At 37.5% G+C, this 16,913-nt stretch overlaps 1 protein-coding gene across 1 annotated transcript in view; it reads left to right on the top strand.

Annotated features, from left to right (window-relative positions):
* SLC49A4 (solute carrier family 49 member 4) overlaps nucleotides 1-11,438 on the top strand; it is a 75,689-nt gene extending 64,251 nt beyond the window's left edge. The window contains exons 8-9 of the mRNA XM_054575210.1: nucleotides 3,796-3,978; nucleotides 10,947-11,438. Coding sequence (XP_054431185.1) covers nucleotides 3,796-3,978; nucleotides 10,947-11,062 — 299 coding nt within the window. The 3' untranslated portion in view covers nucleotides 11,063-11,438. The remainder of the gene's footprint in view (nucleotides 1-3,795; nucleotides 3,979-10,946) is intronic.
* Nucleotides 11,439-16,913: the final 5,475 nt, after the last annotated feature.

Below are 16,913 nucleotides of genomic sequence, written 5' to 3'. Positions count from 1 at the left end.
TACATTTTCTCTATATAGAACAGAAATTCTCATAAATAAGTGGGAATGTTTACGCGAAGGATCCTGCACTAGGACTGGGTTACGTGGCTCCCAGAGGTAGATAGCAATGATGAGTCAGTGAACTAACAAACTTGCATGAAGTGAAGTTGGGTCAGCTACCAGTTCACTAATTTGTTACCAATGAAATTTCTCTTTTGATTTTGTCAAATAGGTATGATATGCACATAGTAAAAAAGTCAAATTCAAATAGTAGATAAAGGGTCTGCCCTCCTGAGGATCCCCCGTTTCCCTCTCAAGGGGCAACCCTGAATGTCACTTTCTTGGGTATTTGCCCAGAGTATCCTATACATTTACAAATGTGTATGTATCCTTTTAAAAATACCATGTCTGTCCAGAATGGATCCAGCCATGTACTATGAAAAATTGAAACATTTACTGAAGAAGATACAAGATACAAGAAACATTGACAATGACAGCTCAGTCCCCTTCAAAGTAGGCACCTTGGGACCTCACACAATTTTCAAATTGCGATCAGCTGCCCTGTCGTATTTTCCTGAATCTCCTCAATGGGCTGAAATCTCTTGCCTTCCAAAGGTGACTTTTGTTTTGGGAAAAGTCAGAAGTCACAGGGCACCAAATCTGGGCTGTAGAGGGGCTGAATCCTCTGGGTGATTTGATGTTTCGCCAAAAGATTCTGCATGAGACATGATGCATGAGTGGGTACATTGTCATGATGAAGCTGCCAATCACCTGTTGCCCATAGCTGCAGCCTTCTGAATCATCCAAATAGTTTCCATGGAGGAAAGTTCAAGCTTAATGCAAAATTTGATGCAGATCCGTTGTTCCACTTACTCAGTCATTTTGAATGTGACAGCCACACAGTACACATGCTCACTCAATGACATCTGCCACTGCCACTGACTAATACAGTGAAGTCCTCATTGTTCATATGCATGCGTTCCAGCCCGCTCTCCTTGGCTGCCAGATTACATTGAAGTTGCACAAACTTCTCATTATATTAACAATGGCTGGACTTTTTCTAGACAGACCTTCATATAACACTTCTGTACCTTTTTTATTTATGTATGTTAGATGTTCTTAATATCAGTACATACAGAGTTAATTCACTTTTTTGTTACATGTTTATTGACTTGAGAGAGAGAACGAGAGGGAGAGAGAAACACCAGTGTGAGAGAGGAACATCAGTTGCTTGCCTCCCATACGCCATATGCGCCCTGACCAGGGATCAGACCCACAACCTTTTGGTAAATGGGTTGACACTCCAACCAGCTGAGCCACCTGGCCCAGGCTGGAGTTAATTCATTTTTAGTGGTTACATAATGTGCCTTTGTTTAGATGTTTGATATGTTTTTTTAACAACCAACCTATTGGTAGACATTTAGGTTGGTTTTAATATATTTTTATACTACAAACAATATTTCAGTGAGTCTACTTTATATACTTGCACCTGGATAGCTGTAGGATAAATTCCTAGATCTGGAATTGCTGGGTCAAATAGTGTGCATTATTTATTTTGATAGACATCCTTAATTACCCACTAGAAGATGAACTATTTAATCAATATAAATTTTATTTTTCCAGTGACAAATATTTCCGCTTCCCTTTCCAGAAAATAGACACCTAGGAAACCAAAGTCAAAAGATTTGTAATGAGCATAAAATGAATCCATGGGCGTGGCGTGGCCATGAGGGTGGTTCAGACAGAGCCCTGCTTCATCACATTCTCTTGGGAGACATCCCATGTCTCTCTCTCCCTCTCTTGCTCTTTTTTTTTTTTTTTTTTTTTTTTTGGTAGCATGGTTGATAAAAATCAATAAAATCTCTCTTCAAGACTTTATACCAATAGATAGTCCCTTTACAGTATATCCTCATCATTACATTATCATTCTTTTACGACATGCATTTATTATATACAGATTATGATTATTTTTTAGGTACTACATTTTAATTTGCCTGATTACAAATTACATGTGAGGGTATATTTCCTCCGGAAATATAAATGCCAAAAAGGATTATTTCCACACATATTTCCTAAAAAATGGTAAGTCTATCACTGGCAAATTCTTACTTAGAAGTAACACTTCTTGGTACTCAAGGGTTTGCTTTTTCCTGTCGTCCATTTCGGTGTTGTCTTATTTTGAACTCCTAGGCTCATCAGTGTTTGGGTCAATAGCCATCTCTGCTCTGATTACTACGAACTGACCGATAAATTATAAAGTGTTTTGTAGATAGAATAGTCTATAAATGCTTTAGTGATATTCCATCCCTAGATTTCCTAATGGGCGACTAATGAGTCGTGTGTTAAGTAGAATGTGTTGATTGATTTACATGATCTATGTCTAGCAAATAAACAGTGAGCATGAAGCGTGGTTGTTGTTTCTAAGAATCTCTTGAAAATTACTTTGTGATTTAATTTAAATGGTACAGTAACTATCAGATACTTGCCATTTCATTCTGTGGATAATTTGGTCACTGCTTTAGCCAACAGTATGTTCTTTATTCATTGTCATCTTTTGTTCTATCTTCTCATGTGCGGTCTATGCAAAGAAAGTCAAAGTAATCACCAGCAATTTATGATATTAGAATGCACTAAATATTTTATAACCCTGAAAGACCAGTATAATTGGAAGAGGAAGTGGGAGTTGAGGTTAATTGGAGAAATTCTATTAGAAAACAGTGGATATTGTGTTTTTATCCCTTCAACAATGTCATGGACTGTTATGTAAACAGTTATAATAAATTCTGGTAATTTGATATGTCCTATGAATAATGCATAATAGGTTTAGGATAACTCCCTCAGTTTCTATAGTTCCTGTACAGAAATTTTTTCTTAAATATTTTTATTAAAATATTTTCCTGGTAACCTGAAGCTTAGAATAAATTCTATTCATTATCACTAGTGGATATGATATATTTAATAGTCTATAGGAGATCTCTTAGATTTCTAAACAGAATATCATTTTTTCCTCATAGTTTTCACCGTCAAATTAAAATTTATGAAGGTTTGTATGCTAATAATAGCAAACAATGTAGTTATTTGGAGTGGGGTGCATTTCTCTAAACTTTCTTCTAAGAAAAACAGTAATGTCCTTATTCAAAGATTTCACTACAAAACAGGATAAATAGGCTTTTTATTGGGGTTAATTATACATTTCTGGGTGAAAATTTTTTCTGTTCCAAAAAGTTACAAATTTCAAAACAATAGTTGACACAAAACTTACTCCAAAATGGAGAATTAATTCTATTTTAAGTGTTTCTCCAGGAATTACATACTGAATTTTTATTTTGTACTTGAGGACTATTATTAACCAGCCTTCTTAAATACATAATTTTCAGTAACACTTAATGTTTCTTATATTTATTCTTAGATTTTAAGTTCTCTTTAAAATTATAGAATGAGTCTAGATTTCAAATTAAGTTGCCATATTTTATCTATCTCTCTATTTGCCAGGAGTGTGCGACTAAGAGGTAAGAGTCCTTTGAATTGTATTATAGTGGTAAGATTGTTTCTGTGCTTTGGAATATTTGGAATAATCCACCAAAAACATAAAGCAAATAAACTGCTAATCTTCCAGCAATAAAACCTTGTCCTATCTGCTCACCTGAGCAAAAAGACGACAGATGTATGATGCTTCGTCAAACTTCTTTATCGACTACCATTGAAAAGAGATGAAATGGCAGAGTCAGTACTTACAAAAGAGAAGACCCAGAAGATCTATCTGATATGACTCACTGCTGCTACCAGGAAACTAAAATGTTTGTATTTTTCTTTCAGTGACATTGTACGCCTCCTGTATTCTCCTGGGAGTGTTCTTGAATAGCAGTATACCTATATTTTTTGAGCTTTTTGTGGAAACTGTCTACCCAGTTCCAGAAGGAATTACTTGTGGAGTTGTCACTTTTTTAAGTAATATATTCATGGGAGTACTTTTATTTTTTCTCACATTTTATCACACAGGTAAGAAATTTGACCTTTTGATTACTATCTAAATGTGTTATGAGAGAGTTTGTGGCACTACTGTATAGGGATTTTATATGGAGAATTCTCACTAATGCAGATTACTTTATTTGGGCTTTTATATACCAATAAAAGAAGATACCTTCAGTTGTTTATTTCTTTAAATGCATCCTAATCTGATCTAATGCACCCTTACATCCCTAGAAGTTCTGATTTAATTAACCTGGACTGGAGCCCACCGTTTATATTTAAAGCCCCCCAGGTGATTCCAATATGCAGGTTCTCATTGCTTTTTTAAAAATACTTAGAATCTCCTTTCTTAACATAGGGTATTAGTTACCAGTAATGTCAGGGCTACATAGTTTAAAGCCTTAGGGATGAATGAGAGGTCACCTAAGGAGCGTACAGAATGTACAGAACAGCACTATCCAAATGGAACTTTTTATGACAATGAAAATGTTTTATCTGTACTGTCCAGTACAGTAGCCACTAGCCATGTGAAGCAAGTGCAGCTAAGGAACTGGATTTATTTCATTAAGTTTTAATAGTTACATGTGGTCAGTGCAGGTATAGAGTGAAAAGAAGGTTGAAATTAGAACCCAGGGATACCCCTTTGAAGAAGAGGGAGAGCCTTACAAAGGAGGAAGGGAGGGGGTCCTGAACCCAAGCAGAGGAGCTCACCCTGGGCAAAGGGAGGCGGAAGAGAAGGCCGTGTTAGTGGGCCCAGGGGCAGATACCTTTGCTGGGTAGGTTATCAAAAGAGTTCATTCTCGATAGCATCACCTTTCTGCTTAGTTGATCTATTAAGAGTTGGTGGGAAGAAAGTGGAGAAAGGGCTTCAGGGGAGAATGAGACTTTCAGACCATCTTTGAGGGGCTGGGAGGAGGCGCTGCAGGGACAACTGGGGAGATTGCTGAGCTTGTCGGAGGCAGGCCTGCCTGCTGCTGGGGTCTGTGGGTTTGTATTGGCTTTGTTATGAACAATTGTTTGCTTTTCTCTGGTATTCTCCCTTCTGTAATCCAAATTCTATTTTACTATTTTAGAAAATTTGGGTAAAATTATCTAGGATTTTTTTTTTTTTGCATGTTAAAATAAGAATTTATACTTGTGGTTCTTGAATATGAAGCTTTTATTAATTTCTACTAGTTTTATATTTCATTTTATTTCTCATCTTAACCAGTCTAATATTACCACCTTCCCTGCTCCACCCTGCCCCCGCCTCGTTGCTATTCTACTGACTACTCATCAAATACCAGTTTATTTGGATAACCTGTACATAAAGGAATCTGTAAGATTCAAATGTAATAACAAGTGGTATAAAATATGATGCTCCAAGAGGCTACTTGTTTATGGAAAACTTTCGGACAGCCTTATAGTTAAAATAGTAACCACATTAACCTCCTTAGGAAAACAAATTTTTGAAACTTTCAGAGCTCATGAAAGGGAATTTGCCCTGGGTTTCAGGCAACTTTTAGCACAGTATTTTCACTTAACAGCAAAAAGCATACAAATGATACATTAGTTTCTTATTACAGTTAACAACAGAATTACTCATTGATTATTTCTATCAAAAATTGATAGAAATTTTATTACTCATTGATAGAAATAATCAATGAGTAATGCATGTTAAGTAGGCTTTAACTTTGCTAAACTTGATGTATGTTTGGTTTATATGAAGGAGACGGCTATTAATGACGTCAGACCACTCCTGACTGTCCTTCTGGAAAAAGGTGTTTCTGTTAGGGAACATGCCATTCCTAAGTGTTGGACTAAGGTATTTGTTTCCAAAGAGTTTTCTAAACAGAATCATCTAATTACTCTTACATATCAGCTTTAATCTACTTCAGTTACATCACAGTTGCAGTTAAAAGGCTCAGTGCCTCTCTTTTGCCTGGTAAAGTTTCAGACATGGCTCTGTTGCCCCTTAAAGGGCAGTTTTGCAGTTCATGGGCAGAGGTTTGGTAAGTGGTCTTGCAGCCTAGTAGAGCATGGTTTTTCCTGTCCGCTGGAAGTGGAGTTTTGTCCTCCCGATATTTAAAAACAACAGTAGATGCCAGATAATGTTATTCCCCCAATACACCTCTTGCATGCGATGCGGTCTCTAGACTGTAACACGTTATTTGTTGATCAGTTTAAGGCAGGGAATATCCCTACACTGTCTGACTGTGGGGAGCCCGGTGCACTCCTGACCATTTTGCGTGGCCAGTAGGGTATCCCTGTCACTCCCCTAGATCCGGCTGCCGCTGTCAATCTGTTCAACATGAAATAACTGGAACTGACGCCAGGCAATGCGCACTCATTCTTCAGATTCATAGTGACCAGATACCAGCAGGTATTTTTGTTTCTTTGACTCAGGCAGCGGAAGAAGCCCATAGTACCATTTCTGCTCCTTCCTGTCTCACTGATGTAATCAAGGATTCATCTAGCTAGGGAAAAAAAATCTTTCCTCTTTTTGGCTGGTGTCTGGTAACACGTTCTCATATGTGTCTGTAGATGTTGAAGGTTTCTGCCTAAACTCCATGATTCTTGTGAAAAATGAAACTTTTTAAATACTAAATACTTTTAATACAACAAGGTGATTTTCAGGAAGAAAAATCTCAGAGCATTTGGACATTTTAGAGAGTTAAGGAGAGGACCATATGTGCAAGAGCCTAGATAGGGCATAACTGGCGCTCCCCAAATGTTTTATTTCCTTCTAGGTGATTAGGTGGTTGGTGTTAGGAATTTAATTATCTACACTTCAATTTGAAAGAAAAGCTTTTATATGTTTGTTTATGAGTGTGTCTACTGAATACACACAGGCATACCCCACGTCTCTCTAAGGCTAAGGTTACTAGCACTGTGAAAACTGTATTGAGATTCTTTCACATATAATTAATTGATGTTGTCCCAAAAGTCCCACAGCAGATAAAGTCCACATGTCTTAAAACAGCTTATGATGACACAAAAATTGCACATCTGAAAATTTTGTAAAATTATATCCTAAAAATAACTTATAGTGCCCTCAACATTTTCTTTTTACTCCTCACCCATGGATAAGTTTTTGTTGATCGTAGAGAGAGAGGAAGGGACAGAGTGGAGAAACATCAGTGTGAGAGAGAAGCATCAATTGGTTACCTACATACGCGCCCTAATTGGGGATCGAATCCACAACCTACATATGTGCCCTGGCTGGGAATCAAACCTGCAACCTTTTGTGTACAGGATGACACTCCCACCAACTGAGCCACCTGGCCAGGGCTCAATATTTTTTAGGATAAATGGAATTCCTTTCCATTAAAGCCACTGTTCAAATGTCATAATAAATAGTCATTTTAAAACTTGAAAAACTTACCCAGAAGTTAAGTTATATGTTACAATTCAACTATGAATTACATGACTAGAAGGCTAGCTTTTTAATCATTATAAAGATCTGTGGGTTTTTTAGGTCTCTTCTTAAAGAAGTACTATACTTCCTGACTAGAGTTTTATCTCCCCACAATGTGCTATCTGGGAGGTGATTATATCAGAGACAGCTTCTTTGTTTCTTTGACCCCAGAATGACCACATGAGATTGGTTTGCCTGGCAAGAAAGGCTCCACTGGTGATTGGCTTGCAGATTATGCCCATCACCATCAGTGACAGCAAACGTCACACAGACTCCTTACACCAATGCCACTGGCTTATTCGGAGCCCTGGGTAACTGGGACAGCGACAGAAGTTTCTTAAGAGTTTTTCTGACTTGGCTTTGTCATGGTCACTTTTTAAAAAATTGTTACTTGTTCCCTAATATAGAGATAGTTGTAAAACTCAGTTGCTTCCTATAATATTTGCTTTGAGGATCTCAGCAAGTTATTTCAGACAGCACTGTGATGCCTTTCTCTAATAGCTTCACCTGCAGAAACAATTTGGGAATGCTGTTCTATTCCTTAGATCCTCTGAAATGTGTTCCAGTATCCTATTTTATACTTTGTAACTTATTCTGAAGTTTGTATTATCTAGGTTTTGTTGTTGTTGTTCTAGAATCTTTGCAGCAGGTTTTGACTAAAAGCAGTAAAAGTTTTTTGGGTTTTTTTGTTTTGTTTTGTTTTTTGTTTGTGTGTGTGTTTTTTTTTTTTGTTTTTTTTTTTTTTTACTTCAGTCCTTTCATTTTGAAGTAGCTGACCATGAATGCAAGGCTACATTGTGGCTCAAGAGATTCAGGGGCCTGGCTGAGGTGGGAGGCCGTTATCTACTGGTTACCAGAACAGGTTCAACAGATGCGAACTAGTGAGAAGTATTTTTATATCTGAGGAGTAAAAGAATGCAGTGTGTGTGATGGTCAGGTCTGTTGGGTTATGAACGAGGAGCGCCGGGAGCAGGGTGTTACACCGTGTGTGAATCCATGATGTCAGCTGGCTCCTCTGAAATGAGAATGGAAACAGTTTTGCTAAATCACTGTAATTATAGTTAAACTACCAAAGAAAAATAGCTTCGCTCTGGATGATGGTATCTGGAACCAGACAAGTACTTGAAAGTGGTAGAAACCGAAAGCATGGCATCATTGAAGGGAAGGAGGAAGTGGGAAGTATAATACTGCTTTTGAAGAAAAAGGTAAGATGAGCAAAATCCTAATTAGTTCCATCCCAAAAAGCATCACCATTTGGTGCAGAGCCCACTTCACCGAGTAAAATACAGCACCTGTCTAAACTGGAGATTGGCAAAGAGAGTGAGTGCTCAGGTTACAGTGTATACAATAAATAGTAGAGAACCAGCAGAAATGTAGAGGCAAACTGTGGAGCCTTGGAGTATGGATTTATATGGTCTCTAGTTAAGGACAAAGGGAAGGGGTTTTAGCAAACTGTGCTTACTTTAAAAGATTTAAAGGGTAAAAATAAGAAAATTTCAATGGGTCAGGAATCCATTGGCTCAATTACGTCATAAGACACCAGGCTCAGAAGAGACAGCAGTTGGCTTTGCTATTGCTAAGTCGAATGAGGCTTTTAAACAAACCATTTCCTGCTTGTTAGAGCACCTAAATTGTGATTTATGTGACTGGTTTTCAGTGGGAAATGTAAAGGTTCCAGACTCTGACCTTTTGCTTTCTTAAAAGGCAAAGAATTTCAAAGAACGTTTATAGTTGGCTGAGTCAGGTGAACTTACAGAAGGGTGGATTTGACTTTTCAGAGAGAGGCATAATAGTAAAAATGAACCAACCAAGCATGACACCAAAGAGCAATTATGAGGCATATTTAAGGATTCATCTGAACCCAGGTAGAAGGAATACTTTTACAACTCTGATAAAATAAGGTTTGCTTTGGCAAAAACTTGATTACGTTTAAGAAGAGCAAGAACCAGTTAATTGTTGCTGCATGGTTGTGTGTTCTCTTTCCCCATAAAATGATGCTTAAAATTTGACTTTAAAGTCAAAATGCTCACTGCAAACAGTATGCTGTTGTTGCTGTTGTCACTCTTTTGCTGTTCTTTCTCTTCATATTTTTTACTGCTTCTTTTTTGACTATTAAAATTAGCATCAGAACCCCAGAGGCTATATGGTTAACATAAAGGCAGGAAATGCCTGGTGTGTCATCTCAGGAAATATCAGAATAAAGACAAGATCCCAGAGTTCACAGCCTTTCTGAGTGTTAGATTCTATTCAATCCAAGTAAACCACAGAAAATAGCTTTGCATGAATTTATCATTGAAATGCATGTCTCTGTTACATGCTATATAGTAGCATGTCTAACTTTTAAATGTAGAAATTGAGAGGTGTGGGGGGGCAGGTTTTGTGAGCATATTCCAGTAAAAAAGGTATTTCAGCACCTTTTTGTACCAGTTGGTTTTCGGATTTCCATTCCTGAGCATAAATTGCTTTTACCCATATGAATTATATGTTAAATTGAAGCAGCAGTGTGGAGATCTTTAGGACGATTTTTGAAGATGAGGGCAGTGTTAGCATTCTTTAGAAGTACAAAAGGAAAATATAAACTGATAGCAGTGCCCAAAGAAAAAATATACCAGGGAACTTCTCTATCTCATGCGTTGTTTTTTAAAGTTGAAACTGCTAAATGGATATTAAACTAGAGAAGTTATCCCTCACCCTGCCCCCAGTGCCAAGAGGCTGCTCACTTATGCTCACAGAGCCTCGGGACTGACTGGTAAAGGGGGTCGGGGTTGAAGAAACCCGAACAGCTGTAGAGCTCAAGGGCTGCTGGAGCTGGAGGAAACAGCTGGAGGCAGCCACCATCAGCTGGCATGCAGCCCCCGCGAGGGACCCAGGCGTGGCCTGATGGAGAGTCCAGACGTCATGAGCAGGCCTTTATGAAGAAGCATGTTCTTGATTCCCTTACGTCAGATAACAACAGAGTTGTCTGTTCAGATGATTCTTGTAGGTTTTCTGGTAATTGGCATCACCCATAACAATTATGCTTGTAGGAAAAAAAAGACTAAAAGGAAATAAGCCAAAATAGTCACAGTAGTTTTTCTGAGAGTAGAATTAGGATTACATTTTTTATGTTTTACTTTATTTTTTAAAATTATTTTCTCATCAGTTTTACAATGAATTATTACTTGATGTTTTTGCTGAGAATTAGGTATTTCTATCCAAAAAAATACAGAAATGTTATCTCAAAGTTCAGATGATTTTGTATTTCTAGTCCAGCAGATATTTCTAAACAAGGACAAGAGTGAGGGTGATAGAGGGCACTTAAAAAATAATTAACAAACAGTTAAAGGTGATCTTTTTTTTCTTTGTAGTTAATAGATTTTTTTTGCCATCAAAGTCAAGGTGGATTAAATTGATAAAAAGTTATTAACAATATTGATTAAAAATATTCCACATGAAAGCTCTGTAATATGTTACATGCATCACTTAGACTCCAGATTGTCACTGTTTATTGAAAGCCAGTTGTCAGGCCTCCTAGGGCGCATTAATCATAAGTGCCTTTGAGTGCAGAGCAGGTTGCCTGCACACTGCCCTGTGCTTACATCTGCATGTTTTTGTCTTACAGAGTTGTCTTGGTTCAACTGGTGCCTTCCCGGGTCGTGTTTGCTCAGTCTCCTCCTCATTCTGTGCTTCAGGGAATCCTATGACAGACTCTATCTCGATGTGGTTGTCTCAGTTTAATAGCACAGACTTGAAGGAGTTTATACAAAGAGACTGGAAATCAATACTGCATTCTGCACATTTGCTTGGAATTGCACACCTAACGGGATAAAAAGGAGAAGAGAGAAACTTCATTCAGAGGTTTTGCTAGGTTACAGATGATCACATTAACTGAATTACTACTAAGTAATAATAATGTGGGACTTGAGTGATAAAAGGGGATTTAAAAACTCTAGAAATGGCATACCTGTGCCTGATTCTGGGGTTGGAAGTGTGATGTCTTACACACAAAGCACTACCTAAATGATTCCCTCTGTGTTCTGTGCCAGTGCTGAACTACTGATTGATTAGCTGTAATTATGAAAAGAAATAAAGGGCGTCTGTTACCGGAAGATAACTCCTCCCCTAAGTTACATATCAGAATAGGAAGAAATGCCAATAACTTCTAAAGAAGTTCAATTTTAATTCTAAAATAGCCAAGAGATTTATCAATGATAGAAATTAGCCACATGTATACTACATTTTTTTCTAATAAAGCCACTTCTTACATGACTCCTTATTTTTAATTAGGTCAGAAACCGGTGGCCATCTTTATTATGGTGATCAAGTGCTTTCCAGTGACTTCTAAACACATACTTTGTGTCTCGCTCTTAATTTATTGTTGTTTCTGTGAAATACAGTTTCATCTACTAGGCTCTTAAATAATTATATTGAAGGTGACTAAATATCTGATGTAGTCTCATTAAAATTGTATGAAAAATGTAATTTCGTTCTGATTCAGCACTTTGTTAAAAGAAAAATGACAAATCACATAGAACATTCTGTGTCTTCAGTATGTGTGTGTGTGTGTGTGTGTGTGTGTGTGTGTGTGTGTGTGTGTGAGAGAGAGAGATATGTAAGTCCAGCACCAGCTATTATTTACAGGGTTACTCTTTATTAAATGACCCATGTTTGAAAATAACAACTTACAACATTTGAACTTCTGTTAAGTGATTTCTAATTACATTCTTGTATTTCAATTCAGGTTGTAAAACATTCAATTCTATATAGAGTCAGTGTATTGGAGAGGGTGGTATTTTGTCAGTGCTGGTGTTCTGTCTATGGATAACTTTGTAAAAAATAAGAATAACTCATTAAACAGGTCTCAGATATGTATTTCACTGTGACATAAAATATGCTCTGGTCAGATAAGCATTATTACCACTATTCACATTTACATAATTCCCCTCACATAGAAAATCCAAACATTTCCCCCAAAGTCAAAAATAATATTTTGCCTTCATTATTCTCAGCCTCATTCAACCATCTCTCCTCTTTCCCTCACTTGAAATTGTGTCTTCCTTGTCAGCTAAATGTATGTATTATATATATATTTGTATTTTGGGGCAGAGTACAAGGCAGCTGCTTCGGTTAGCCAGGGCGGTGAGGTATGGTTAAGGAAAGCTGTTCAGCACTTAATTTTACTCATCTCTGCATCTGTGCACATACCATCGCACACACTCACGCGTACCTCCAAATGTTCCTCCTTGCCCCCTTGATAGGTTCAACACTATTCATTAACTCACCTTGGTCCTGGAGGAAGATTCTATTACTGCTGGGCCTTCTTCTAAGATCTTAATTGTGCAACTTGGAAAGTAAGAAAACCCTACAATTTAACATCTGTGAGTCACCTTTAAATCATGTCCATTTTATAACCACTTTGCTGACTTAGCAACAAGAACCAAAGGAACCAACAAAGTTGCTAAAAAGTAAAAGAAAACCCATGAAAGTTAGACTTATTTCCAACTAACTCTGTCATTCTTTTTAAATTAAAATAAAAGGAAAACAGAATTTTTAAAGATGATTGAAAGCCAGTCATTAAGGATATCATTAGTTCACAATCCAGATGCTAAAATAACCACCAGCCCTTCTATTTAGAAAGAAGATAGAGAGCAGATAAAAGAATTATTAAGTATTTGGTTTTAGTCAGAACTCTTGTGTTTAAGAACGTTGCTGTATAAAATTTGCTGTAATAAGACTTCTGATAGAGAATATTTTAATTAGGGTTAATCCTAGTTTTAACAGTGCAAAGTAAAGAATAACACTTTAAAAATATTACCTGACATGACTAAACAATTCAAAAACATCTCAAGTGGGTAGTGATCGAAAACTCTGGCATGTGCCAGACATCAGCCATTGTTTTTACCATATATGAGCTCCTCTGTCTTGTTTACATCCACTTATGCATCCAGCAGATAACTGTTCTAATCACAAATTACAGCTGTTTGAAGTGATCAAAATTTCATATACCAAACCTGATAAGAAGAGAACCAAAAGGCTCTGGGGTGGGGGAGGACTACGCATTAGTTATTTACCTGAATTTTTCAAATCATATTTTTTTTCTCTTTGTTATTTCTAGCATGCATTAGACTAGGCCAGCTGTTATCTTTGTATCTTCTAAACAAACATAGAGCCCTAATGAAATTCCGTGACCAAAAGAAATCTTAACCTTCCAGTAATCCAAGCCCTCATTTTAGAGCTTGTAGAAACAATCCTAGAGAGATTAAGGATCTTGCCAAAGGCACAGCCCTAGTTTATGACAAAAGCAAAACTAAAACCCACATCTGCTGACTCCCAAACATTCACAGAATTGCAGCTGAATTTGGACATTGGGCAGTGTTCGTGAATACTGTTCCATGAATAGTGTTCATTCAAAAGCAATGGGGCTTAAGAGTAAACTGCCAACTGCCATTATTTTGTATGGAAAGTACAGAGATTAAATTGAGATGATAATTTGGTTTTTAAGTAAAACCATTCCATTTTCTTCATCCTTATGCAGTTGGTGCTCTAACATCTCTAAATCTTAGCTTGCGATGACATGGTATAAAAAGATTCTGAAGAATAATTCAGTCCTCATAAACCAAGTCAACAGCATTATTAATTGGAAAGGACATGTTATAGTCTAAGTTACCTGTGGCTTATCAATGAATGCTTCACAGTCTTTGGAAAGAAGCATTTTTTGAATGGTCCATGGTGGAGGAATAGAAACAAGACAGTTATGTGAACATTTCACTGGAAGATGGAGCTAATAAAAAGGGAATCCGTACAAGTATAATTTTGTATAGTTAAGAATATAATGGCCTAGGGGTTAAGTTTTATCATAGATCACATATACATATTTAATCATTGAGAATGTTTACGACTTGTTTTTTTATGAAGCCCTTCTAATGAGGGATTCAAGCTAAGAGATTTTAAATTGAAGAGATTAAATTCCCATCTACTTATGTTTTAATTATTTTTTTTCCTACTTACTAAAATCTAGGCACTCGTCTTGCTGTTTACAAAGCACAAGCTTCACTTTTAAAACTCATGATCAAATACAGATGCATAGTAAGTTTGCTTTAAATTAATGTTAAAAATCACATTTAATTCCACATTTGTCCCTGAAATAATAAGTACAGGAGTTAGTATGACTATACCATATTATCAAGCAACTGCAAAAGCTGTGACGTGAAGTGCCGTATTAAAAGTATATATGAGAAAATTCCATCAGGCCTGTATGACTCAAATATAGGAGAAATAGAATTCCACTCTAATTTGGAATTAGAAAGAAAGGAAGAAGATGAAGTTTATTTCTATACTATCAAACAGTTTGCTAGCCTGTTAGGAAATATAAGCAATATTTTGGGGGGAAGTGTTGGACCATCCTAGAAGAACAAAACTTGGCAGGGAGCTTTGGAGCTTCCCTTATAACAGCATCCATTGGTACTTCGTGCTCCGTAGAGCTGAGTTGTCTGCTCAGTAAGCAGACATAATCTTGGCTGCCCTGAGTATCCATTTCTTTTCAGGTGTTGTCTGGTTTAAGTTGGAACCTCAGAGTTAGGAGGTGAACTAATACTAAGGCCCCTGAAAGTGTCATTTCGGGCCAGGGGATGGGAGTGACGGAGGCTGTGGGCAGAGACTGCAGGCAGTCTCTCCCCTGAACCATGCTCCTTTTTATGAAGAGTTTAAGTTTGTCCTGGGTCGGGGCTGAAACATCAGCCTCTTGTTTAACTGAACAGTGTTTTGAGGCTCTCCACTCGTCCCCCTTACCTGGTCCCTCAGCTTACTGAGCCCTCCCATGACTCACACCTCAGCTCCATCCCTGAGACTCCCGATGTCCTCCTCTTGAACCGTCTTCCTGACACAGGTGCCGTCACCCCCTCGCCCCCCTCCCTAAGCTCAGAGGCCAGAAACCCCAGTCCCTGTCCTGACCGACTCCTGAACAGGATGCTAACACGATCAGAACATAAGTGAATCCAGGTGCTCCAGAAAGACTGAACAGTTCCCACAGCCAAGTCTAATAAGTTAGACTGTTTCCCTGAAATGAGAATTGCAGAGGTCTCTAACAAGTTTCTGTAGTTGTTATTTTGTTGCATTTTTGAATATGGACATTAAATTGCCTTATGTTGTCCTCCTGTTGTGCTTTGGAACCTGGTAGCCCTCAAAGAGTGCCCTTCCCCCTCAGCCCATACTGGAAAAGAGAGCAAAATGTTACCGCACCCCGTAATGAAAAAAAATACAATTAAAAAATGCAAAAATAAAAAAAAATTTAAAAAATAAAAGCACTATCCAGAAAAAAAAATGTTATCCCACTCGAGCTGCACTGTTGCACTGTTCATTCAAGAAGGGAGAATTAAAAAAAATTTTTGTAAAGCTAAAAAATGATAGTACAGAATTAATTTCAGCAACTTTGGTAAAATGATTTTTTTTTTAAACCCACATTCGTCAGACTTTTAACTCTAAACATGCTGGACTTGGTACAGTGCGAGGCTGGTGGCTCCGAAGGAGTTGCCAGAGATCAGCCCCCTCACGGTGCTCTCAGCGCTCCTTCCCGGCTCTTCCGGGTTAAAAGGGAGCCTTCTGCGGTCTTTGCCAAATGGCCAGAATGACTTTTAATTTACTTTAACGTTAGAAAATTATACTTCTTTAAGAAACTACAATTTAATTTGGACTTCCTCTAATGCAGATTGACCCCAGAAGGATCATAGAATCAAAAAGATGATCTAATCAAACCTCCTTGTTTTAGAAATAAGTAAACAGAGAAACTGTTAAGTTAAATGACAAAGGTAGGGTTTAGCAGGTCACCAACTCCTATACCAGCATTTTTTCTGTGTTAAAAGTAAATTCTTATAAATTTTTTCATTTATTTTAAATTTTTAAAAATTAAACAAGAAATGCATGAATATATGCTCATTATAAAATACTCAGTACAGACATCTAAAGTGAACTGTATGAACAGGTGCTGGCCAATCCATTCTCCTTTCCAGAGGCGATCCCTAAGAATCAGAAGTTTTTCTATGCGTTTACAAATATGTGTATAAAAACTGAGAGGGGATTTAAAATCAAGTTTCCTAGGGAACTCTTTCATAGACCATGTTGGCCTTAACTTTCTGGGCAGAAGCAGGAGTTTCTGAGGTCCTTATTTATCTCCCCAGTGAGTCTGTATCAAAGGTAGCAGCAGTTCATATTTAATAACATTTCACACACCTGGTTATGTACTCTCAAGCTCTACCATATTCTAAAAGGTAAAGGTGAGTTTCAGTATGCAGTATTCTGTTTTTCTTTTGGGAAGTGTAGCTTCTGTTTTTATGTCACCAACTGAGGTCCATGTACTGTGAGAGAAGAGAAGGAATGAGCCACCCCCAAAATCCAAATCCATTTTCCTGACAGGGCCATCTTGGCGCTCTGTCTCAGCAGAGGCATGCAACACTGCAGAAAGTCGAAAGAATAAGCTCACGGGATTCCATTTTCTTAAAATAATAGATAATAAAGATTCTGGGAACCCTTACTATTTTCCTGATCAACTTCCTTAGCTATCCTGTCTTTCAAGCTACCAGTAAAACTGATGAAC

The sequence above is a fragment of the Pteronotus mesoamericanus genome, unplaced genomic scaffold (genome assembly GCF_021234165.1).
Source record: "Pteronotus mesoamericanus isolate MK-2021 breed Mesoamerican mustached bat unplaced genomic scaffold, CSHL_Meso_final contig_27, whole genome shotgun sequence".
NCBI lineage: Eukaryota > Metazoa > Chordata > Mammalia > Chiroptera > Mormoopidae > Pteronotus > Pteronotus mesoamericanus.
Note: the sequence above shows the minus strand (reverse complement) of the source record. Positions and strands in the feature narration are given on the sequence as shown.